General features: G+C 36.3%; 1 protein-coding gene across 1 annotated transcript in view; it reads right to left on the reverse strand.

Annotated features, from left to right (window-relative positions):
• Necab1 (N-terminal EF-hand calcium binding protein 1) overlaps positions 1–27416 on the reverse strand; it is a 148388-nt gene that overhangs the window by 110746 nt on the left and 10226 nt on the right. Inside the window, exon 3 of the mRNA XM_026384955.2 lies at positions 12027–12135. Within this exon, the coding sequence (XP_026240740.1) occupies positions 12027–12135 (109 nt within the window). The remainder of the gene's footprint in view (positions 1–12026; positions 12136–27416) is intronic.

The raw sequence follows: 27416 nt of genomic DNA on the forward strand, positions 1-27416 counted from the left end.
ATTGGATTTGGAGAGGAGATTAACATGCTAATGAAACAATTAGCAAAAAATAACAACAGAAATTACATAATTAAATAATACCTATGAAGGCATAAATTGGAATGATAGAAATTGAGAGAGAATGATCCAGGAGAGCAGGGAAGATTAGTGAATACATCTTAATAATAATTATCATTATTTTTGGCAAGTATTTATATATTACTATTAAATTTTGCAAAGTGGCTTCTTATATAACACTCTCTTATGATCCAAAGAAGAGAAATGATCAAAGTTCTTATAACTAAACAGTGTAGGGATTTAAGTCCAAGTCTGGTTGGTTCTTTCTACATTGCAACACCAGTTTTTGTGTAGTCAGGTGGATTTTGATGCCTGGAAACTTTACTATGCAGAGGGGAGGGTATTCAAACAAAGGACATAGCATTAGATATGGAGAAGCAGAAATTTATCCCTTCTCATTCAGAAATTTGTTCAGCTCATAATGGGTGTTAGACCCTATGCTGGAAATCAGTGGAAAGCAACAGTTGTGACTTCTGCCTTCACAGAACGTGAACCACACGAGAAGAACAATCATCAAATAAACACAATAGATATAAAATTGTAACTGATACAGGTTACAATGGGTAGAGGCTTTCATGTTACAAGGCAAATGCAGAACAGAAAATTTAATCTAATAAGGAAAGTCAGGAAGGCTTTCATGAGACACAGAAATGTGTATATGATTACATAATCTTGAACAACTTTTCTTGATGTGGTAAAGATTGTGGAGGTGTGTGACAAGGGAGGATAGTGGAAGAGGGAAAGAAAGCCAAAAGAAAATAGCTCCCTATGATTGAAACAGAATGTGTACATTAGAAGTTATGAAATCAAATGCTACTGGAGATTGTCTCAAGGCGATGGGGGTTTCAGGTTCTCTATGATCTTTCTCATGATTTTCTGCATTGTTTCAATATAATTTACAAATCATGTTCTCTTGTTCATGAATATCTTAGTCCTTTTCAGCTGCTTTAACAAAATATCTTCAGCTAATCCATAAACAACAGAAATGTATGGCTCACAGTCTGGAGGCTGGGAAGTTCAAGAGCAACGCCTAGCAAATACAGTGGGTTCTTATATTGGCACTCTCTTATGATCCAAAGAAGAGAAATGATCAAAGTTCTTATAAAGTTCTGGTGAGGGCCTGTTCTATGAGTCTTCAGAAGGTAGAAGGCATAAATGGGATCCCTCAGATCTCTTTGATGAGAGCGCTAATCCCATTCAAAAGACTGGATCTCTTGTGACTAATCCCTTCCAAAGACCCCCTACCTCCTACCATCAACTTGAGGGTTAGGTTTCAACAGATTAATTGGCCGGGGGGATACAAACATAAAGACCATAGCAGCGTGGGGAAATATTCCCACAAAATAATATCTCTTGAAAAAACTTCATTGCAAAAGTGAGCAAAGACTTCAGGTTATTTGTAATCTACATTTATTTAAGAATTCTGAAATCTTGAGGAGTCATACAGAAGAACAATTGTACCTGTTCCACCAAACAAACTACTCTCAAGAATAACAGTTATAAAAAAAAAATCTGGTACTTAGGCAGCAGTGGTGAGGATTTAAAAGCAAACAAAGGACAAAATGTGTTGTTGTATTGGATATAGGAGAAGAAACTGCCCAAGAAGTGAGTATCATATACTTTAAAGGGATGGGTACTACACTGTTTCTGAATTGATTTCATCCATCTGGTAGATATTTGTAAGGTTAGAAAGAACCCTGCATTAATGTGAATAAATAATTCACCTCAAAATCTTTATTTTGAGCAGTAATTGATTTTACTTCACTATTAGCAACTGTACCACGGCCCGTGGGAAGAGAGAGCTAGATTCTATTAAGACTAAAAGAGAATTCAGTTTCTTTATTGGGAGAATAGAATGACAAGCAGAAAATAATTCTCTAGATAAGATTAAAAATATATATTTAAATAAAACCACTGAAAAAGTTTGAAAGTGAAGTCCTTTAATACAAATGACTAACGGAAACAATAAAACTGTGAGCACTCTGAAGAACAATGGGAAAACTAAGGCATTGAGAAGTGATGGAGAGGAGGGTGGTACAGACACCAAGTTGAAAGCAGAAGATGAATTTCTGGTATAAAGGTAGGAGAGAGGGAGGAGAAATGTGCAAGGAATGGAAATAATGTCCAAGGTAAGAAGAATAGCATTTCTACATTGCAGCAACACCCACACTGTGAAAACCCTACATACAAGATATAAAAAGAGAAGAGATAAAGGCAGCAATTAAAGTAATTACCTCTATACTGTACATCCAAATATATTCTATTGCTGGAAAGAATTAACCACCTTTTCATCAAGAATAAAATACCTCAAAATTATGTTTAAAACTAGCCTTGGAATATTTTGATTCCTGATATACAAAATAGCTAAAAATACACAATTTTATAGAGGTGGCGTTAACAATAGAAAGAGTTTAAGTTTTGTTTTCAGGCCGACCTGGCAACAATCCCAGTCCTTTACACATACTAGTTGAGTAACTTCAGGCAAGTTATTTAACTTTCCGTATTAGAGTGCTTAACTGTGTACAGGCTGTGAATAATAACATCTTCTTATTTGGTTTTGGTTTTTGTAAAGATTAAATAAAATGATGTTAGTAAGTGCCTGGCACATCGTCATTCAATAAATGTGCTTCCCTATTCAACTAGAAATTGCATATTTCCTTTAGAAATTAAATATTTTTTAGAAATTACACACAAAATTTGGCTCCACAATCATCATTTGTCAAAATTGGAACCAATTTATTTCTGAAATTATAACGAAGGATAAACCATTTTCATGTCACTTGGAAAAAAAAACTCTTTAAACTTCTCTCCCTATAAATGTTCCAAACTATGCTAATCTTCTTAATTATAAAGTAAAATTATGTTTGTTGATTTCATACTCTTCCTCTAGGGAGGAATCCTCTGCCCCAATCCACACTTGATCTAGGAAAAAAATGGAGATAGTGCCAATGAAATTCCTTCATGGGAAAGAAGAGTTTCAAAAGTAACTCTAAGAAAAATAGGCTTTTTGTTTTTTTGGGTCTTTTTCCCCCCTTCCACATCTCTATGAAGTAGAGAAAAAGATGCTCCAAACAAGTAAATGGGCTTAGGTAATTACTAAAATGAAAGTACATCTATGAGTGAATAATCAGGAAATCTCTGGCCAAAGGTTAGTTCTAATGGCCAAATGGAATAGACACCATCGGATCTGAGGGCCTTGAGGGAAGGCACCCTGGACAGCTCAGTGTCATCAATGCTCCCAGATTCCCATCCTTTCCATTACACTAACCTCTGATTTTCCTAAACTCTCTAGACATCAAACTCCACCCAAGCCTCTTGTCCTCTTGGGTCAGGGGAATACCTTTCTCTAAAGTATGGGATAATAAAAAGAAGTCTTTGAGGCTGAGTAAGCCATCCTTTGATCTCTAGGAGACTCAAGTTTGGCCTGCTCAGAATCTATTCTCCTTTATTCTGAAATGGCATCCTGGTTCCATTTCATATTATATTTCCTGAAAACTGATTTCTTTGGGGATGTGCATGAGATCAAGGCAAGCTAATGCAATTTAAGATCACAATTTTGCTGGGTCTGTTGGGAAAGAAAGGCAATCTCTCCGAATTCGCCAAATCTGGAAGTAACAATATCAACTTTGAGCTTCTCTTAACCATCTTGAGCTCTTCATGAAAGGCATTAGAGCAGATTATGCTAAGTGAAGCTAGCCAATCCCTAAAAAACAAATGCCAAATGTCTTCTTTGATATAAGGAGAGTAACTAAGAACAGAGTAGGGATGAAGAGCATGAGAAGAAGATTAACATTAAACAGGGATGAGAGGTGGGAGGGAAAGGGAGAGAAGGGAAATTGCATGGAAATGGAAGGAGACCCTCATTGTTATACAAAATTACATACAAGAGGAAGGGAGGGGTAAGAGAAAAATAATACAAAGGGGAGAAATGAATTACAGTAGAGGGGGTAGAGAGAGAAGAGGGGAGGGTAGGGGAGGGGGGATAGTAGAGGATAGGAAAGGCAGCAGAATACAACAGACACTAATATGGCAATATGTAAAACAATGGAAGTGTAACTGATGTGATTCTGCAATCTGTATACGGGATAAAAATGGGAGTTCATAACCCACTTGAATCAAAGTGTGAAATATGATATATCAAGAACTATGTAATGTTTTGAACAACCAACAATAAAAATAAAAAAAATAAAAAAAAAGAAATAACAAAGAAGCAAATAAGTCCTTAATTTGGCAAAAAAAAAAAAAAAAAAAAGAGTACAGCCAACCAGAAAAAAAAAAATTGAGTGATGACGAGATGACAGAGAACCCACTCCTAGTGCTGCCATATGAGTGACTAGTTCCCACACACCTGAATCCTATCTCTGGAATTTGCTGTCACATGAGTTGGTTAATAACTTCATTAAGTCAGGGTAGCCTATGTTTCTGTCACTAATGACCAATAAAGTCCTGCCTACTACCATAGCATTTGCCCTGCTGTGACTTCTGCCAAGTGAGCGAGGCCTATTCTCTGAGGAGAATTGGAGGAAAAATCTTAAAAGAATGTTATTCCCTCCCTCCCAGCCTTATAGCCTCTCTGACTCCATCCATCCCTCATTTTACATGTAGAGCATTCTGAAAATCACATTTCTGTCTTGAAAAAAGCATATGTCCACTGGCTTTAATCTGCTTATTCCAAAAAGGCTACTTAAAGTCTGGATAGATATCAGTCCCGTGCCCAGTTGCTGCAACTGAGCTTTGAACATGGATAGAAAGAAATATTCTGTCTGGACACTGTGATCTCTTCTAGTTCCCAATGGCCAGTCTGGGTCTTGGGTGAGCACCTGGGGCACCCTCCTGCCAGAACTTTTCAGCCAGGTCTGCACTACTAAACTCAGCCCTGGCACCCCTAGGCTGTCTACTCCATTTTGGCTGGATGTATTCAGGACTTGCTGTTCACTTTGTTCTGACACGGAGCCACACCACCTCCCCTCTCTTTTCTCTTATTTTGCTTGTGCACTTTTCGGTCACACCATACCCACTTAGCTAGCACCCAGGATCGTACCTGTTCTATGCTCCAGGCATTTCAGTCTTTGAGCTGCTAAGTCTTCAGATCTGGTTGAAGACGTTATAGGCTATGCTAACAGTGAGAGCTCTCTCATCCACTGTTGGAATTGCCATGCAGGCTGTATGGCTTGCCCTTCAGACTAACCTGCTGCCTATTTCATGAGTACTGACCCTGCTTTTGTCCCTGCTGCTCACAAAATATGTCTACTTCAGCAGTGTGATGAGTATCTCAAGAGAGAAAATGGCTTCATCAACCAACTCATCAAACTTTGGGATTTAGCAGCCATGAACAAATACAGGATTGGTAGCCTTTTATGTTTCTGAAGGAACAGAACTCTCCCATCTGAAACAAATCCTTGGATATAATTACCCTCCAATTACTATGGGACTTTATCTCATCATTGGTGCATGAAAACTGTCCTTGAATATTAGAAACATTTGTCACAAAACATTTGTATTCTGAATAGCACTAAGGAGCAGAACTAAGTGGAAATTTAGGAACTTTTCAGTTTAGTTTAGCAAATAGTTCTTTAAACTTCTAGGGCTAGCTCTTTTTAGTAGGTGGTGATATTTCTGTCACTACGGTGTACTTCCAGAATTTAACAAGCACTGGGTTAAAATCCCAGGGCTCAGCACCCAAAAAGTTATTTTAGTTTAGAATAAAGAACACTTGATCCAAATGCATTAGTCATATGTCCCTACTTACAGCCCCCCATCTGAGGGCCCTGGGACATTCTTCTGGAGATTCAGCCTCTGACCCAGGAGCAAAGCTTCCATCTGGTCTACCATTTGGTCTAGCCTGACAATCTGGAACTCCAAAGTACTGTATACTGGGAAAATTGCTTTTGGTCTCAAGGGGATCTTTCTCCTTTCCCTCTACTATGATTAGCACCACAAGGATTTATGCTAAATGCTTCATGTTTTCTCTGACTGCCAAATGCAGATGAACTGGATTTTTTGACAAAGGAAAGTGCTTTCTATGAGTGATGGAAGTTTCCTCTTGACCCCAGTGATTTTCCTTCTACTTATCCTTGCTTTCTCACTAGTGTGGTGGGAAAGCTACCAAATTGTAAGTGTTGTTTTTGCTAGTATTATTTTATTTTCCTAACATAAATATTAAAAACTCTAAGTATTCTTTTCTGAACAGTAGTTTACAAAGTTGAGAAAAACTTGTGTTTAAAAGCCTTTAATGGAGCTGGATGGGCTGTGATAAGCTTAACTTGAAATTTTTTTTTTCTGTGTCTGGTGATGATTTATTATTGGACTGGGTGAAAAAATATTTAATACTTGACATATCTGAATTTTAATGATATATTAAAATTTAACCTCTTGCCTGAGAAATATATAGGTCCTACACTAGAGGAATGAGGTTCAAGAAGAAATAATTAAGACATGGATATTATATGTGAGTCATTTATGCATGTGATGTATTGTGCATACAATGTTTGTGTATGTTAATGTATGTTAATATGTATATGCATACACATATGTGCACACACTTAATTGTATACATACAAACACACATTATTAACAAAAACTATTTTAACTGCTATGAAAAACAAGGCTTTTGAGGACAAACAACTTCAGAATTTCAATCTGGTGTTTGGCGCATTAAGAACATATTTGCCCCTCTAAAACAAAGAATTCTGCCTTCTTATCCCTTCAACTTATTTTTGATTGGTTTGTTTTTAACTGGTGGGTCTTTTTTAATTAATATTTTCTATTTATCTATTACAGTAGAATGCATTACAATTCTTATTACATACATAGCGCACAATTTTTCACATCTCTGGTTGTATACAAAGTATATTCACACCAATTTATGTCTTCATTTTTTTTTTAAGAGAAGAAAAAGTTAGACATATTTATACCAGAAATAAAACAGGTAAGAAGAAACTCAACAAAAAATCTCTGAAATTATATAACTTTGGATAAGGTGGACATGACATCTTTTAGAATACTGTGAAATATGAAGATGGTATGCATTTCCTTTGTGTTTTAGTAAGTTAAAGTTTTCAACAATTTTTTTCCCTGTTAACAGAAACTTATAAGGTAACCTTTGGTTTTCTTTGCCACATCACATACTCCAAGTATATTCTACAGAAATAAACTAGTCCTATGTTCCACACTCACTCTATGTGAGAAAAATCTCAGTGAAATATTCCAAATGTCCACATAGAAAGGAAAAGACCTATCAATTTAAAATGATAATTTAAAAAAGTTATGGAAAGTTGAGCTTCTAATGCCTTCATATTTCTCCTCCTTTCCTTAGGGGTTCTTTTCACTTCTATGGTCTCTGCTCTGAATAAAAATCTTCAGACTATAAAGATTAGGAACAAAATTTCTGGGAAAATATTCACCATACTAGGAGCATTGTTATGGTTTGGATGTGAGGTGTCCCCCAGAAGCTCATGTGTGAGACAATGTGAGAGGGTTCATAGGGGAAAGGATTGGGTTGTGAGACCCTTAAACCAGTCAGTAAATTAATCACCTGATGGGACTAATTGAGTGGTAATTGAAGACAGGTGGGTGTGTCTTGAGGAGGTGGAGCATTGGGGGCATGGCTTTGGGGTACATATTTTGTATCTGGTGAGTGAAGTCTTTCTCTGCTTTCTAATCTTCATGTGAGCTGCTTCCCTCTGCCACACTCAGCCACCATGATGTTCTGCCTCACCTTGAGCCCTGAGGAATGGAGCAGGCCATCTATGGACTGAGACCTCTGAAATCACAAGCCTCCAAATAAACTCTTCTTCCTCTACAATTGCTCTGGCCAGTTCTTTTAGACACAGCAGGGAAAAAGCTGACTAAAACAAGCACCCAGCAAGTAGGATGGCTCCTGGAATTCTTTTTAGAGTGAGATTATCCCGAGTGCGGAGCACAAGTTTGTGCTGGTGCAGGCTGGATGGTGACTACAGCTCACTGGGCACACTCTCAACCTGTACAGATGGTGGTCAGAAGTTTGGTTTTAAAATACACTAAAAACATCCTCTGATTCAAACCAGAAATAATCTCAACCTTGGTAATTGTCACATGCAGAAATCGTTGCATAATCTCAAATGTATATGTTTTTTTGAGGTTTTATGTATTTAGGTTTGTTTTTCTGTTGGTTTTGGTTTACTTCTGTTCATGAGAGGAGATCTATTGGAAAAGAGACAAGTGGCTCCAGGGCATAGAAAATTAAAAATGCAATGAAGTCTTCTTAAAATAATTTCTCCAATGACAATAGCAATTTTCAGATGAAAGGACACAGAACTTAAAATGAAAGAAAAAACAATAGAGTTACATTTGGAAATTAAGACTGTCATCCACATGAGTGTGATGGTGAAGACAGTATATCTTAAATGCTTATCCATTTAAAAGCTATCTGGAACCAGGAAAGGTGGCACAAGTCTTTAATACCAGCAATTTAGGAGGCTGAGCAGGCCAGCCTCAGCAATTTAACAACACTCTGTCTCAAAATTAAAATATAAAAGGACTGGGGGTGGGTGGGGGATGGCTGCGGTTGTGGCTCAGTGGTAGAGCACTTGCCTAGCATGTGTGAGGCACTGGGTTTGATCCTCAGCATCACATATAAATAAATAAACTACAGGTCCATTGACAACTAAAAAATGTTTAAAAAAAGAGAAGGGACTAGGGGGTGTCTCTTAGTGGTAAAAAGCTCCTGGGTTCAATCCCCAGTACTAAAAAAAAGAAAGAAAGAAAAAAGCTACCTGTAAGAAATGACCTCTTGAAAGGCTTACCTGGTAGTTTTTTTTAATGATGTACTTTTACAAGAAATAATTTACTTAATTTTAATATTTAAAATATGTTCATTTTGCTGCATTATAGATACTGGTTATAATTACACTTTTTGAACAACATTTGCTTCTCAGGGTCAAGAATAACATTTTAAGAATATTCTTCATGAGACAGAAGGGGGAAAATTAAATAGCAGCTTTTCCGTTTTTCTTTCCAAATATTTTCAAAGTGAATACGTCACTTTTTGCACACAGCAAATATAGTGTTTGTAGCAAAGGGACTTGAATTTCCACAGATGCCAGGAGTGAGTGAAGGTAGTACTGTCTTAGAACATACTTTTCAAGGGACAGAATCTTCCTTGGAAAAGCTCAGGAAAACAGTGTATAAAGCAGATAATATATTAATGGGTTCCAAGGTGAAGTTAAATCACTAGACATCAAGAGGGGCAGGAACCAGGCAGCCTTGGGGTTTTATGACAGGTGTTCATGGACTGTGACTCTCTGGGTCCAAAGGAACAAGGTAAGACAGTGAATCTGGTTGGTTCCATCCGGCCTATTGGCTCTTTCAGGCCAGACTGGGCTCCTGATAAATTAAAGTGACTGGGAGTATTAAGCAGTGGTTGGATTTGAGAGCATATTTTTTTTCTTTTTTTCATTTTTGGTACTGGGGATTGAAATTAGGAGCACATTACCACTGAACAACATGCCCAGTCCTTTTTATTTTTCATTTTGAGACAAAGTATCCCTAAATTGCTGAGTTTGGCCTCAAACCTGTGGTCCTCCTATGTTAGCCTCCTGAGGATTACAGGCATGCACCACCAGGTCTGATAAGTGCATACTTCCTTAGTTGTATGGAAAGGGGAAAGGGAAAAATAATTGTTATATATATATACTAAATCACTAAAATAATTAAAACTTAGATCATGCAAAGATAAAAGTTATCAGTTGCTTAAAATAAAGCTCTGAAATTTCTGTGCCAAAGTTTGAATTAATCTTTTTTTTAAAAAGATCAAAGGCTGGCACTGACACTCCCCCCTTTTTTTTGTAAAAGGAATTTCATGAATATAATTCAGAAGCCTCCAACTAGCATACTTAAGCTCCAAATTAAATTGAACATCCTTACATCAGAAAGCACATACTGTTGTTACTAATGCATATGGGAGTAACTAGTAGTAACTATTATTCCTTGAGACTATGGTATGAATCATTGTATGTGCTTTCTTAGCACTTAATAATCCTAAAGCTATACCAAGTTCCAATCTAATAAATATGTAAATGAAATAGCAAAACCAGGCCAACAAGATGTATTGAATGCTTTAATTTTCATTAACATTAGTAAATATGTATTGAAAAATCTTCATGATAGCAAACTCTCATGACTCTCAATAAATATTCCAAACCCAATGTCCCCAACCCAAATTAAAATTTCCATAATAAATATGACAAGGAAGAGATAATCAGCATCCTTGATGGAGTATTAGCATCACATCTTCCAGTAACTGAACCCCAAAGGGAGCCTCTGCTCTGTTTTTGTTTTTGTTTTTTCTCAAGTATTATTTCTTAGAATGATACAGCAGGGCTTCCCTTTTCAGAGAATTCTGAAACTTCTCTCTCAGTAGCAATTTAAGGATTCAAATAAAATCATCTTGTGTTCCTCCATCTCTTCCACTTTGAGCCTATCCTTCAGTAGAACCATAATGGCCTTCAACAATGTCACTCCCTAACTCAAGTTCTTCAATAGCTTCCCCTGGCCAACAGGATACAGTTGAAGCACTTTTTTTGATCTCAAAGTGCAAATTTCTTCTTGATCACCCAATTCTTTACTCTCCAGATTTGTCTCCTTTCACTCTTAGCCTTATGGTTGACACATTAGCAGTAAGAGCATATGTGTTGCTCCTACTCATTTTATGTTTTTTCCCTCTGTGATATTCTTCTGTCCCACTCTCCCCGCTCTTCTTAACCTAAGCAATCTTTACTCTTCCACAATGACTCAGCTCTAATGAATATTCCCTGAGCCCAAAACTGGACTAACATTCTGTTCCTTATAATCCCAGCACATTCCATGCATACCTCAAATACAGATATTATATTGAAATGATCAGTTAGTGAGTCTCTTTCTCCATGTTGTATCACCAAAGCCTACTAGACATTTGATGCGCTGGAGTGTTGAACAGACTGGAACTTCTGATTCAGTTACCCATTAGTACTATTTCTGACAACAAAATACTTAAGCCATTTCCTAGAGAACTGAAAACCCCACTGAATTCAAGAACTTGCAAACTTTACTCAGCTGCTTGAGTAAAGTGAATTGTATCTTTTAATTTTTCTTAATAGTTTGCCTCAAGAAAATGTCTGTTCATAGACAATAACCCAAAAGCATTTTCCTAGCACACTGGCTCACTGCCTGGAACCGTCTTAACACTGCCTAAAGCGAGATGGTGATTATTCAAGCAGTAGACACACTGATGGCACTCAAGGCAAGACTGAAATGGTGCTTTTTCACATCAGAATTGTATAATCTCGACTGTCACAAATAATGTGATTTGGTTCAGTTACCCAAAACAAGCAGCACATTTTTTATCGTTCTATATCCTTAAGTTCTTATTATTTTATATTTTTAAGCACAGCAAGACTATAGATACAACTTTCATAAGTGTTATGTTAATGCAAAAATAAATCTATATAGGTAAAATAAATACATGGTACAGATTACTCTATGTATCAACTATGCAGAGATAATCCTGTGTCTTTCATTATCTGAATCTGTCAGGTAACAGTGATTTTAAATTCAGCAGACTTGAATTGACCAGATGACTGCTACAATTTCTTCCATTTTAATACACTAATATAAAAATGGCCTGAGGACAATTTTTACAAAGAAAATTGAGATGAAGACAATGTGATAAGGCAAAATTCTCTTTGCTTATTAATGATAGAATAAGAATTGCTTATCATGTCTACTTTGTTTTATATTTTACAAAAAGGAACTGATCTAAAACTACTTGGGAGAGCTCTCTAAAGATCACTGAGTTTTTCAGAAATTTTCATATTTTAAAGACAAGGTACCTCAGAATTAAACATAAGTAAGCATAATAAAATGTACCCTCTACATCTTTTCTCCCTCATTCCTTCATGAAGAACTATTTCTCTACCTCATTTATAGAATCCAGTGATTAGAAAACTCCTTACTTAGTGTTGTGTGTATCAATGGTATGGAAGAGTTCATGTAATTCTTCTCCACTGAGAACACCATCTGCAAAATATGCTTTGAATTCTTCAAAGGATAATTTTCCATCATCTGAAATGATAAGAACAAACAGAAGAGAAGCAAATCATTTCAGTTTTACATTGTTCTATCTTTGATGTTTAAAACTTGGCACAAATGCTTGTGTATGTTTATTCATGTGGGTAACACACACGTATTCACCCCACACCACCAAACAAAAGAAAAACGAAAAATTCAAACTGAGTACGATTTTAAAGTACATAGCATGCAGACTATTGGTTCTAATGAAATAATAGTCCACATGATTTTGAGTACTTTTGATTCATTTATTCCCATGATGGACATTTAGATTTAACAAAGCATTTAGCTGTCTATACAAAAAGGATATCCACATGACAAAATAAAGAGCCTAACACAGAGTCAATTATTTGTATGTTTTGCCTTCATAGTACAAAGCATATTAAGCACCTAGCAGACTCCAGGATACACATACTAGATATTAATTAAATAAATATTGATTGAATAGATATTTGCATGTGGATATGACAGTTATTGCTACAATTAACAAATAATGCCCTTTCTTATATACTTTAAACCAGTTGGTACTTTTAAAGCAAAACAAATTTTGTGGTTAACAAAAATAAAATACAGTCAGAGAACCTAATAGGTAGGATATACAAATACAACTCTAAGTATTTTATATAGTAGAAAACAGCAAATGCTCTAAGAGGCACTTTCAATGTATGGGGGTTTAGGTAATAGATTTTTTTCATCTAGGCTCAGGAAGGACTTTAGTAGCATTTGCACCTAACTGAACAAAAGCTGTAATAAGCATAGATGGAAGGAATGCATTAATGATAAGCAAAATATTTGTAAAGATACAAAAGCAGCAAATCTAGAGATTAAGCATGAAGAGAGAGAAAAGCAGCCCTTTCTCTGTGCAGGAGGTAGTTTGTCAGTTTTCTCAGATGAACTGCAGAATGACTGTAAGTGATAGGAAAAAACCTTTCTATTTACAATGAGGGAACTGAGGTTTAAGGAGGAAGGAATTTGCCTAGGGCCACAAAACTCCTACAGTATGGTCCCACCAATAACACTATTCTGAACAAAATAGCATTTGTCTTTGCATAGGAGAAAGTAAAATGGAAAATGATTAGATCTCTAAGATACATTTAAAGTATTTTTTTTTCTTGAAAGCTGGCTCAGATTGTCTAGAGTAGTGTTAATATGCAGGTTCCTGGGCCCTACTAGATAATCAGTCTCAGAGAACACAGAGATGGGGGCAGACAAGAAATACAAAATACAAATTTTGAACATCTTGTGCGAGTTGGTTCTACACTAACACTTGAAAGGCATTACTATCAAGGATATAATAGACCTAATCACTGAATTGCTTTTGTGTGTGTGTGGGGGGGAGGGCTTAAAGGCTGAAATATTTTCAAAAACCTCAGTTGCAATATATAAAACCTCCCAAGAATTTTAAAATGGCACTTCATTTTGCTTTTTAACTTTAAAAGCACAATATACTAATTTTGTGGCTAATTCTTGCTAATGGGTAACTGGGAACACATGACCATTAAGGTGGTAAAAATCCAAAGCTGGATCTAGTACAGAATGAGTTCCTGACCCCAGTGATTGCCTGGACCAGGCTTTCTCAGCTATTCAAACACCATACCAAACCAGTACAAAATGAAGTTTAATCTACTGGGATCATCAATCATCTAATTTGTGTTTCTCTTTTTATTATTTATTTATTTGCAGTACTGGGGATTGAACCCAGGGATGCTTTATGACAGAGCTATATCCCCAGCTGGTTTTGTGTGTTGTTTTATTTTGTTTTGTTTTTCAGACAGGGTCTCACTAAATTTCCCAGACTGACTTCAAACTTGCGATCCTCCTGCCTCAGCCTCGTGCTTCTGTTTCTAAATGAGTTATCATAGTTTCATGCTTCCTATGGCTATTTAAACTTTACGCCATGTAACCTGTTTTATATCACGGTATTAATGCAGTATTTCTACTGGGCATCTGCTTACTTTAATGAAAAACTTTGCCAGGTTGGAGAATTAGGTATAAACTCGATGTAGGTACATGTCAAAGAACATGTACCTTTCTTAAAGGATTGTCCATCTACTATTTTTTAAAAACGGAAGGAAAAAAAAACAGAAATCAATACAGTATTTTCAAGTCCACCCCTGTGGTGTGTATTAATGTAATACCTACTTATTGATGTTGGAGTATGTTTTCTTTGGTGAACATGTAATATTCTCAGGTGACTGCACAAGGACACAGCAGAGCTCTGGATGTCTGTGCATCCTGGACATGAGTCTGGCCTCTGTAAGCCTGCTTTATGACTGGAATAGGTAAGTGACTTTAAGTAAGATACAAATCATCAAGTGAAAGCATTGAATAGCAAGTTCTCTGATTGAAAAAGAAAAAAAAAAAAAAAAACCTCTTTCTGGAAAAAAAATATATAAAAAGAAAAGGGAGGCATTGAATTACAGCCCTGGCTTGTAGGATAGAAAGTACGCTTTAAAAGCCTGTTTTTACCACATGCAGGACTCCTGAAAGTCTTCCCTCCAGGCTGCCACATTTTAAAACAAGAAATTGCAAAGTGTTACTTTTGAACAGTTTTAGACTAGTACTTAATGGTAAACAAAAGTATTACATTTTTTTTCCAGCAGAAAGGGAGAGGAAAACTCCTTGTAGTATGACTCTGTATTAATAAAACAATTATAATTTTTATTAAAATATTTTATTTCAACTTCAGTTTTCCTGTGGATATTGCTTTTGAAATGGAACAACACAGTGAAACCTAGGTTTGTACAAGTGTGGCTCACAGAGGAGTTGAGTTTTATGAGGTCTGACTTCCTGTGGTGATAAATCTTACCAGTAATGGGGCACAGGTTTTTCAACATTTTACTTTTAGAACTGCATGCTTTGTCTGAGTTTGTCCCGAGCATGATTGGCCCCTCTCTGTTTTCTTTTTAAATTATTCTGGCCTTATAATCCCAATTTCATTAATTTTCTGGGATGGAGGCATTAGAAGGCAGTTGCTAGAACACCGTCTTAAAGCAAAGCAAATCTTGAGTGTTAGACATGAATTTTTACTAGTAGAACGCCTTCATCCATTCTTTCATCAAATATTCATCAAGATCCTACTATGTGCCAAACACTGTTTTGTGCTAAGAATGCAGTAGACACCCAGTTAGAGATCTTATCATTGTGATGGGGGAAAACAGCAAATGAATAGCAGGCACAGTATGATAAAGGCAATCCTAGTGGCTGTAGGGTGATATGAGAACATTTTGTAATCTCCTCAGATATAAGGGCATAGGGAAGTTTTCTCAGAAGAAGTGACATTTTTGTTGAGATACAAATGAAAAATAAGGGTTAGTGAAGGAAGATCTTTAAAGTGAAAGGATATTCCAGGCAGAAGAAATGCAAAAAAATAAAAAAGAAAGCAAGAAAGGATATGGCTCAGAAATTGAAAAGAAAAACCAGTATACTTGGTCAAAGAGTATATGACTTTGGAAGGAATGAAAAGTCAGAAAAGTTAGATACAGAGAGACAACATCATAAGAAGCTATACCAATCATGGTAAAGACCTTTGAATTTACCCTAAGAGGGCTTTGTGGGGCTTTGTGGGGCTTTATGGGGTTGTAGTAAGTGATGGAGTGCAGAGGCATGCCGTAAGTAGAACTGGGAAGAGAACATTGCAGAATGCCAGGAAAATTTCCAGGGTGGCAGAAACTTTGGTGGTGATAGTGAAAACACAGTGAAGTGATCAATTTTTAATCGATTAGGAAAGAGTCAACACAAATTAGTGATTGGTCAGAAACGATGGGTCACAGGAGGAATAAATCAAAGGTGGTACTTGCTTTCTAAATGGAGTGACAGATGAAAGAGAATACACTGGGCAAAAAGCAGGGGGCAAATTAAAGAATGACCTTCTGGCCATGTTGATATTAGAGGAGCCTGTGGACTGAGCAGTAGACTCTTGTGGGTAAAGGATCACATGGCTCTAGAAAAGCAGAGGAAGGGGTAGGGACTTGAGATGCAGGCTTGGGATCTATCAACATATAGTAATTGGGGTCCCAGTAGTGAATTCTCCTGGGAGAATGCCTGTAGTGGAAAAGAAAAGGGCCCAGAATGGACTTTGAAGTGCCAACTAAATTCTCTAAGTTTTAAATTTCATAAATGCCAGACTATTACAAGGCCTAAGTGAAAGGCTATATAGAAAACACTCAGCGTATGACCTAGCACATAATGAGAGGTCAATGATGGTACATATGGACTTAAGAATCCATTCTGGATGTAGTAAATATCATTTATGTGGTTTTGATTCCCATTTTCTATTACTCCTTGAAAAATACTTATTGAGTACATACAGAAAATAGTATTTCATAATTCAATGATAGAAATTTTAAATTTATTCTCTTAAGTAATTAGGTTTGTATATCCTAAGACTGGTGCTTCTTTTATAAAAGGGCTCTTGAAACATTCATTTCAGGTCTTCAAGAAGCATCCAAAAATTCGCCAATACCTAGAGTTCTGATCTCAGTATTGCCCCTCCTAGTTCTTACAAGCATTTATAATAATTATGCTTTCAAAGTATTTATGTGTTACTTAAACATTTTTGAAGACTTTAAATATTATAATTTATCAAGATCAAAACACCAAAATATGACTATCTTCAAAAATAATAGCAGAGTCCCTGGTATAAAATGAACACCTGGAAAGCATTACCAAGTTATATACAAAAATGACTGGGCATTCTTTGCTTGTGTGTGCACATTTTAAAGGCAGAAATAAAAAATGGCAACCTCGTTTCTAAGAAGAAGTTCAGTTGTAAATTCAGAGGAATTGTAATAATATTCACAATTTTTAAACTCAATAGATCAAACTATCAAATGTTCACATTACCTTGTATAAGCCATTTACTATCATTGTACATCAATCTCTTTAACACTACAGCAAAACTCTTTTCTGTTCTGACCCCAGGTTAAATCTAAAGGGATGGAAAAAGAGATTATACTGATAGATCATTTGTAGAAAAAGTAGACTCTAAAATGTGGAAAATTATCATCATTCAAGGGCACATTATCTAACCAGAGTCAATTCTCCCAGGAGACAGTAATTCTAAGCCTGTACATCAAATACATAAGGCAAATACTGATAGAGCTGAAAAGAGAAATAGACAAATCTAGGCTATGCTTGGGTTATTACAATAAAACAATATGATATTATTATAGTATAGAAATGAGCTATGAAACTGTTATGGTTAGGATGTGGGGTGGCCCCCAAAAGCTCACGGGAGAGACAATGCAAGAAGATTTAGAAATGACATGATTGGGTTATGAGAACCTTAACCCAATCAATGAATTAATCCCCTGTTAGGGATTGACTGGATGGTAACAGAAGGCTGGAGGAGGTGGGTCCTTGGGGGTCGTACCTTTGGGATATATATTTGGAGAGCTGAGCTTAGTCACTCCCTGCTTTCTGATCATGATGTGAGCATCTTCCTTCCACCATAATGTTCAGCCTCACCTTGAGCCTTGAGGACTGAACCTGGCTTTCTGTGGACTGAGACCTCTGAAACCATGAGCCCCAATTATTCTCTTCCTTCCTTCTGGTCAGGTCTTTCAGTGACAGCAGCAAAAAAAAGCTGACTAAAACAGAAGCTATGGAAAAATGCAGATGAATCGTAATGCAAACATGGTGCCAATTTAAAGGAGCCAGTCTGAAAGGCTACATATTACATAATTTCAATTTTATCACATTCTGGTAAAGGCAAATTCATAGACAGTAAGAAGACTGACAGTTGTCAGAAGTTCACACAGGTTAGAGTAAGGGTTGACTAGAACACGCACAGAGGAATTTTAGGGTGGGAAACTATTTTGTATGATTCAGTATGATGGATGTATGACATTAACACTTAAGCCTTAGAACTTTACAGCACAAATAATATACTGTTCATTTAACTTCAACTTATGAAAATTCTTGGACAATCATGTAGAGTTCAGGGGATCCCAGAATGGAATGAATAAGTAACTTTGGAAATGAGAGAATTCTATAAACTAAAGGCAAAAATAAATTATAAATAATGTTATGGCTTGCATCTGGAATGTTCTCCCAAAGTTCATATATTGAAAGCATGATCCTCAATGCAGCACAGTATGTACCCTTGAAATGGTATGACAGAAGTGGGGCTTTTAGGCAATGACTGTATCATAAGGGCCCTGATCTCATCAGTTGATTAACTGATGCATTCATCAATCCCTTGCTATGTGGTTGGACTTACTGGGATGCAGGACCTAGTCAGAGGAAGCAGGTCACTGGAAAAATGTCCTGGAAGAGTTTATCATCTCCCAATCCCCTTCTCTCTCTTTCTCTTTTTGTGCTTCATGAGCCAAAAAGATTTCATCCACCATGATATTTATGTCTTTGAGCCAGCTGACCATGGACTGAATCTTCTGAATCTGTGAGCCAAAATAAATCTTTCCTCCTCTAAGTTGTTCTTGTGAGGTATTTTGGTCACACTAATGAAAAACTGAGTAACATACGTAGGCTTTGTGCTATCGTTGATAAAGTTGTTTCCCATCAAGGCATGAGTTAATCATTCTGACACTGCTACACATGTAGACTGGAACTGAACAATTATGTATATGAATGGCTGACACTAGAAGCCGGACTTTTCAATATTCAAGTAACAGATTACAGAAATTAAAGTGAGGAGGCTAGAATAATCTATGTGATAATAGATGAGAATCTGAGACACCACAGTGCCTCATGTTTAACTTAGTATAGGTACATATAAGGACATAAAGAAATATTTGTAAATATGCTCATATACACAGTTGGTATGCACATACGTTATTTCCTTGCTCCATCACCTGAGAGGATTCGAGGCCACAATGAAACCTCACTAACAATAGCATGGCTATCACACAGATCTTAGCCCTTAACAACATTCCACAGTGAAAAAGACTAGGGCTTCTTGGGGGAAATGGTGGTTCTAGGGGTTGGAACTATAGAAGAAGATCCTGAAGCATCTGGTAGTGCCAGAAATCTAGGGAGCACTCAACTCTTCTCACCCACAATTGAGGCTATGGAAAAGTCAGCTAAGGGTACCTCCCAGGACAAGAGCGGGAACAACTTGAACAAAAGGGAGGCATACTGAATTATAATCCAAAGTAGATAATAAATATCCATGAGTCCATAGTATTACAAATAAATATTGAATAATTAAATGAGAGAATAGCCAGGTGCAGGCCTGAAATCCCAGCAGCTCAGAAGACTGCAGCAGGAGGATTGTGAGTTCAATGCCAGCCTCAGCAACTTAGTGAGACCCTGTTTCTAAATAAAAGATATTCTCAAAGAGCTGGGGATGTGGCTCAGTGGTTAAGCACCCTTGGGTTCAATTCCTGGTACCAAATAAATAAATAAGAGAACAGGCAAAATTCCCATCAAGAGAACTCTAAATAATTTATGCAGGCACTCAGGTTTCAAGGAGGCTCCTTAGGTGATGATCAGGAATTGCAATTTTCTTCCAAAAGGTGAAGTATGGAAAGGAGGAAAGAATAAACGTTACAGTGGAGATCAATATCAGCAAGAGCACTCATAAATAAGAGTGAGTATGTACCCTTGAAATGGTATGACAGAATTTTAATTTTGTAATATTCTTCCCCCAAATAATTCCAGTCTAGTCATGACAAAAACATCAGACAAATCCCAATTGCGAGGCTTTGTACTAAGTACTGTTCTCTCAGAACTCACGAATGTCAGCCGAGGGAAATCTAAGAAACTATCTCAACCAAGATGAGCCTAAAACAAAGTGATTGCCAAATATAATGTGGTACATTGGATGGGATCCTAGAACAGAAAAAGGACATTAGGTAAAAACTAATAAGGTATGACCTTTAGTTAAAAATAATGTATTGACATTGGTTCCTTAATTGTAACAAATGTACCAAAGAAATGGAAAATGTTAATAGTAAGGAAAATTGAATGTCAGGTTTATGGAAGCTAGCTTCACAATTCTAAAAAAAAATGGTTGACCTATTATGTTGCAAAGAATTTTTACTCTACGTTTTATTGATTATAGTTCTCACATAGTTTCTTGAAATAGTTATGTCTTCTTAGTTTCTTCAGGAGAAGAAATAGCTGAAATACAAGGTTCAGTGACTTGGATGAGGTCCCTGAAAGCATATCTCGGAGGACACACTCCTAGAAGATCATTAAAGATGCTTTCGGTTTAAAATCTACCCAGTGCCAGATAGCAAGCAGGTTGAAACTAGAATAATTCAGTCAAATGCTTGGCTCCATAGTGACCCACCACCAAATATTTAAATACTTTAGATACTTTATCATGAAACGTATTTGTTATGTTGAACTATTTTCATCACTTGGAATTATCCTAGAAATAAATAAATGATATATATGGATACACACGTGTGTGTGTATATATATATATATATATATATATATATATGTATATATATTATATATAACTACTGTCTTCATCCTGAGGGAATGAGTATATATTATTTTTCATGGTTAGAAAGAATGTACTTTTAATTTAGTGAAAAATATGCATTTAATGTCACTTTCATGTAGAATTAACAATAACATTTTATGTGAGACGAGAAGAAAAGCAAAAAATGAAAAACAAAACCTAAAAAAACCACCCAGTTACTCAGGCTTTCGTAGAACGACAGATGAAATATTTGTTGGAGGAGCAGTTAGTCATTGTAGAGGATGTAGATTTCAAATTAGAAACATAAAGCATGCTCCATTTCTAGGCAAATTTCACTGGTAAATGAACACTAAATATTAGAGGTAGAAAGAGGAGTACAATCCATAATTGAATTGCTTTCTCTTTCTCTCCTCCTACCTTCATTCCCAATGGGTAATCATAATTTTAAAACTACTCTACTTTTCCAAAGAGGAATCTCTCTCTCTCTCTCTCTCTCTCTCTCTCTCTCTCTCTCTCTCTCTCTCTCTCTCTCTTGGCCTGGTCAAATATTTGTTCTCCTTTCTTTGGGTAAAAGCTGTGATTTTTTCACTTGAGAAATCATCTGCCTTCTCTCACTCTAAGTTTGTAAGGTGCAGCTCTATGTATCCCATCCCACTCTAGGGTGTATACCTAAGCCAAGCCCAGAAAATCAGTCCATTCCATATTTCAGTTATTGCGTCAAGTGTGAGCATGTGATTTGTTGATCAATCAGAGAAAATCTTAAGATTTTTGCTAAAACGTTTATAAAAGAGATGTTCTCTCTTCTGACATACTGAACAGGTGGTATGCATTCCAAGAGCTATCTTTCTATCCGTGGTGAGAAAGTGCACCTGGATGGAAGACCAAAACTGAAATGGGGGTGGGGCAGGGTGGGATTTCTGAACACCTAGATTCAGTTAACAAATTCCTGGGTACTTCAATAATAAGAGCCAACAATCTCCCACTAGTACTTTAATCCAAATTGGGTTTTTGTTACTTCAACTGAATTGGTTCTGATAGATCATTTTTCTTTTTTTTCTTGTTATCCTAATTTTTACTATCTTCAGAGAGATAGCTGAGGGCAGTTGTTCCACAAGCCTTCCTGGGCCACCCACACAAGGAGACCATTTCCTTCTCTGAAAGTGTATACATTAGTGTACTTACTGCTTGTTTGGCCCAGTGACAGCTATTGTTGAGGATATTATGATTCAGTTTTCTCTGTGTTTGTGACTCATTTATCAATAACATAATAAGCTCCCAGAGGAAGCCATTCTCCAACCCCCCTTCCCTACCTTAAATCCCTGAGTTTATAGTTGATTAAGTTTTCTACAATCTAAGTTAAAAACCAAAGGGGAGTTCCTTTCATTTCATAGACATATAATTTGTCCCAGGAACATAAAGCCTAGTATGGGCTCCAAGTTTGCATTCCATAATTAATTCACAAGTGAAGAAACTGTACCTTTAGGTCCCACAGGGAATTAGTGAAGGCAAAAGAAAACTGACATGTTTTGATTGTGATTATTCATAAAATGCTAAACACCATCCTTGGGGCTTTACCTGTATTTTCCCAGCTTATTCCTCATAATAATCCTAAAATTCAAGTTTTGTTGTTCCTACCTAAAAATGAGGAAATTAGCTCAGAGAAGTTAAATAATTTGTTCAACATCACACCCTAGAAAATGTACACTAAAGTTTGTGTATTCTTTTGTCTTTGTATCCTCCACCCCCGGCCCCGGCCGCTACCTGTAATAGTATCTGGACACAAAGACATGCACAAAATATTCAACAAATTAACGAGTGAATGAAAGAACAGCAAAGCCAACATTAAAGTTTGTTCTTTTTGGTTCTAAATATCCACTATACCATGTCCCCTTCAAATGGGATCCTAGCCAAAACAATTCTAGATTTTGTCTTTTGTTTTTAAATTACCATGCATCATTCAGTATGATTCACATGGTAAGATTGGCATTTTCTAGATTTGAACAATATAACTGTTGCAGAGATGAGCTACAGCAAATTTAGCATCCCAGTTAAGAGCTAAGATTTTTGGAGTCAAGAGTTGTATGCTTTCTTTCATATGTGAAAGGTGGAGAAGACAAAGGAAAGAAATGTGGAGGGAGATATCATGAAAATAGAAGGGAGACCAGTAAGAATAGAGGAAAGGGCCGGGGGAAGAATAGAGGAAGAAAAGGAGAAATACTGGGGAATGATATTGACCAAATTATGTTGCTTTATCATGTGCAGGTAAGAATATGCAACACTGCCTGCAGGTAAGAATATGTAGTTATAATTCCAATTAAAAATATGGAAAAAAGAGAAGCCATTAAAAGACTGGGTTTGGACTTTTGAGTTAGCAGGAATTCTGAATACAAATCTTATTTAATCATTCCGTGTCCTTGGATAAGTTACCTCCGTTTCAGATTACTCACTGATAAAACGGAATAATGATAGTATTTTCTTTGTAAGATTATTCTGGAAATTAATAAAATTATGCTTAGCATAGCGTCTAGAATATGGTAATACTTGGTAATATGGTAAATACTATGTTTATTTACAGTGATTATTAGACTCCTTTGGAGTCTAAACCAATATTTTCATGGCCATAAAATACCTAGACCATAGAGGCTCTTAAATTTTTCAGGCTTTTTTTTTTTTTTGTCTTAAGACCTTAGGTTTTATTTAGAATATTCCAAAAACACATAGTTAGAAACATCACTTATGAACAAACAGGTCAACAAATATTTACAGAAAAACTCATTACTGAAAGTAATCCTAATATTACAAAGTTAAGCTTTTAGTATTATGAGATTCTCATAAATATAAACAAGTTAACAGTTTTATTACCTACCCAGTTACCTAAGCCAGAAATTAGAAGTCTGCTCCCTTACCTCACTGTACGTAAGTATGTCACTAAATATCTCATCACTCTCATTAAATACCTCAGTTTGTCAGCAAATCTTTGCTAATTATAAATCAAAAAATTCACCTCCATATCACTATCTCTTCTACCCCTGATTTATTGACGCTTCAGTATTTTTAATCTGGAGGTTTTTGCAGTATTCTAAGCACAAGATTATAGAGGCTTTAACTAGGATGGGAGATTTGGAAGCTGGGAGAAGTGATTAGACTTTGAAGATGTCTTGACAATGGAGCCAATAAACTGTATATGGGTCATTAGAAAAAGAGAAGGATCGTGGAAGTCTCTGAAGCTTTTGGTTGGAGCAAGTGCTGAATGGTGGTGCTGTGCCACCCATGGGAGATGCCGCTGAGGAACTGGGGAGATGGGTTTAAGAGTCTGGTTTCAGATATGAGCATGATAGGCATTTGGTATATATTCTTACAAATTGAGAATTTTTGTTTAGTAATGAATTTCTTCTCATTTTTTTCCAGTTCTCTGCCTTTGTTCTTGCCTTTCCATATATCTGTAATTACCTGTCTCCCCACCCAACCTACACTTTCTGGAATGAATTGCAACTCAAGAAGAGCTATCCTCAATACCTCAGGCTCACCTTCTCTATAGCCCTGCAGCAATTTAGTAATGTTTATGAAACACTAACCATTAAGTCAGGACTTGTAACTACATATTCAAAGATATATAATTCCTGCTCTCAAAAACCATACAACCTAATAGGAGAATATGGCCACAAACTAATACCAGATCATAAGTCTATGACACACAAGATGCTGTAGATGGAACAATGAAGGGTAATCTAGCAAGGCATTAATATTTATTGAGTGTGTATTTGTCACTAAAGACAGATTATTCCAGTATAGCACCTAGTGAAGACTTCCATCACAGAACATCATTTCATTTCCCCCATTCCTTTAATTATTTTATGTAAATAGAGATGAATTTGGTTTTTTGAGCTTTTTTTTTTTTCAGTTCTTAGCATGGAGCATAAAACCCAAACAGTGATTTGGGCATAAAACACCAATTTTAATCAGGCACAACAAATTAAATTAGGATTACTGGGAAAGTTTAATGATCAAGGCAAACGCAGGACAAGCACCAGAGTAGCTCTGGGGGCTTAATAAGGTCATCATGGACAGAACCTCTGGGCACTGCCAAGTGAGCAATTTAACTCTAGTAGGAGGATGGGTAGGACATTGTGGTTGACAGTTCTATCAAGCAAGAATAAGAATTTCAGACAGGTCAGTTACATTCCCAAGAAATTTCTGTGTATTCTCATTTAATCGTTAAAAAACAAAAACCTGTGAAAGAAGCCTATTTTTATTTCCATTTTGCAGATAAGCTAATTTAGGAAGCTACCCAGGTCACACAGGAAGTAAACAGGGATTTGAAATCAGTTAATTTGACTGCAAAGTCATAAACTTGGCAACCATGCTACAAGCCTCTGGGATCTAGATAGAGTAGGGAGGATGACTTAATTGTACAGAAAATGAAAGGAACGCTGGCTGTCAGTCCATAGATCTCACTGCAGAAAGCACTTAAGAAGCCAGGTTTTAGGGTAAGTACTACACTTTATGTGTTTTAGCATCTGCTATCAGAGAAGGACCTGATTTCATAGCCTTTAACAGCCTCTGCTATCCATACCTTGGTCTCAGGAATTTGAATCTATATTTTCTTTTTGTTTCTGCGACAGCTGATATGCCCAGCTATGTAAAGATTAGGATTTTCACAGGTTTTTTTTTTGTTTTTTTTTTTTTGCTTTTGGAAGAAAAGTAACACATTATGAGTGTGAAACTACTTTACATTTGAGAAAAAAGACTTTACTATGGAAATATAAAATTTGTTCCCCCCCCCTTTTTTTAAAAATAATTATAGTCAACATTTGCACTTAGGGGCTTCTCCTGCTTGCTGAGACACTGAGACATTCCTTCCAGGAAGGATATTGTTAGGGCATGAGGTTGTTTTTTCATTGTTTATTACTTTTTTTTTTTTTTACTGAATTACTCCTAGTAGACTTTGCTTTGACTTTCAAACTAGTAGATGCATTGAAAAGTCTGCAAATGCCTGAAAGTAAACATAAGCATGAAATTATCTGAAAGCCCTATTAATCTATAATAAGTTATCTGGTTCTCAATTTTATTAATTTTCCCTATTTAAGAAATTAGTGAGGAATTATAAAATAAATACATATTGTTGGTCTCATACTCTGAATTTTCCAGGGTACACTCCTCAAGCTTTTCATTTTATTTGGGGTCAGAAGTGCTAATTACAAGATAAGAAGGGCTGAGAGCCTGATGGGGTAAAGGACAAAGCTTGACTACATAGATCACACAAAAAGGACTGCCTGATGACCAAGGTACAGGAGACTCAAAATTATAGTCCTCTGAGACACTTCGAAGGTTGATGGGATAACCCAGCCTTCCAGGACATACCCTACTTACTGAACCTTTGTTTCAACCTCTACCTAAGATCATATTCTTAGATGTGAATAGAATAAACCAAACTTGGGGCAGCCCAATTGAAAGATTTTTATTATAACCGGTATTCATTGATTATAATCTAATAAAATCTTCTTAATATCTTACACAAACAGTACATCAACTCTGCTTAGGCTAGGAGTTTTTATTGCTAAAATTATTTTTTTGGAGATGTTAGTCATTCAATCATAATTCCTTCTGATGACCAAGGATGCATTTAGTTTATTAAACCCATAAATTAACTTTGTATTGGGGAACCAGAACATCATCTGTAAGATATTTACAAATCAAGGACAATTATTTCTATGTTTTTGCAGACTGAAACATACACATATATTCATACACAACAAAGTGAAAAGATCAATTTGGAGTCAGAGAGGCCTGGGTTTGCAATATTGGTTCTGCTGAGAACATATATGTGACAATAATATAACTTCTCTAGCTTCATTTACTCCATTTAAAGATGAGGATATTAATAAAATGGCTGCAAATACTGAGCAATTATTATTATGTATGAAATCAGAATAAATGATTTAGAGGCACAATCCCTTTTAATTCTCAATGCAACTTTATGAAAGAAGTAGTATTATTATCCTTCTTTCACAGATGAGGAAACTGAGGCACAAGGAAGTTGAGTAACCTGTCCAGTGTGGCAGAGCTGGGACACTGGGACTTGTTTGATCTCAAATCCTGTGTTGTTCCCACTGCTCTAAACTGTCCATTTTAACTGATTTAAACAATGTATATCAAGCACCTTAGATGGGACCTGGCCTATAATAAGCCCTCCATAAATTTTGGCCAATATTTTGATTAATAAACAATAGATACACAACAACACAGCTTAGTTTGATTAAGGGATACATATGTTTGTTCCACATTTTTTAAGGTCAAGTTATTGGTTATGTGCTTCTTACAAATAGATTCACAAATATTTATTGAGTGTGGTGATGGCCTTTTGGACCGGACATCTTTGCCTTCAGAGAAGAACAATGTACAGGCTGCTAGACTGGGTTAAAGACCAGAGAAGAACTGAGCCCCTTAAAGAGATCAGTCGTGACACAAGGATCAAAAGCACCACCCATACAGCCCACCTGTCTGCTGACAAGAATAACAGTAGAACCGAGTAAGAGCAAGAGGCATCTGACGTTATTCACTACTACGAGCCTTTTCATCTTGCCTTTTATAAAGGCTAAAAAAAATCTTTTGGCACAGATATAGAAAGAAAAATACTGTATGATCTCACTTATATGCAGAATCTGAAAAAGTCTAACTCAAAGGAGTGGAAAGTAGAGTGGTGGATGCCAGGAGCTGGAGTGGGAGCAATGGGGAGATGCTGGTCCAGGGATACTAACTTTCAGTAATGAGATGAACAAGTTCTGGGGATGTGATGTCCAGCATGCATCAAGATGGATGTGTCAATTAGTGTGATCGTGGTAATCATTGCACAATGCATATTTAGAACATCACATTG

Source organism: Urocitellus parryii, chromosome 7 (genome assembly GCF_045843805.1).
Source record: "Urocitellus parryii isolate mUroPar1 chromosome 7, mUroPar1.hap1, whole genome shotgun sequence".
Classification (NCBI taxonomy): Eukaryota; Metazoa; Chordata; class Mammalia; order Rodentia; family Sciuridae; genus Urocitellus; species Urocitellus parryii.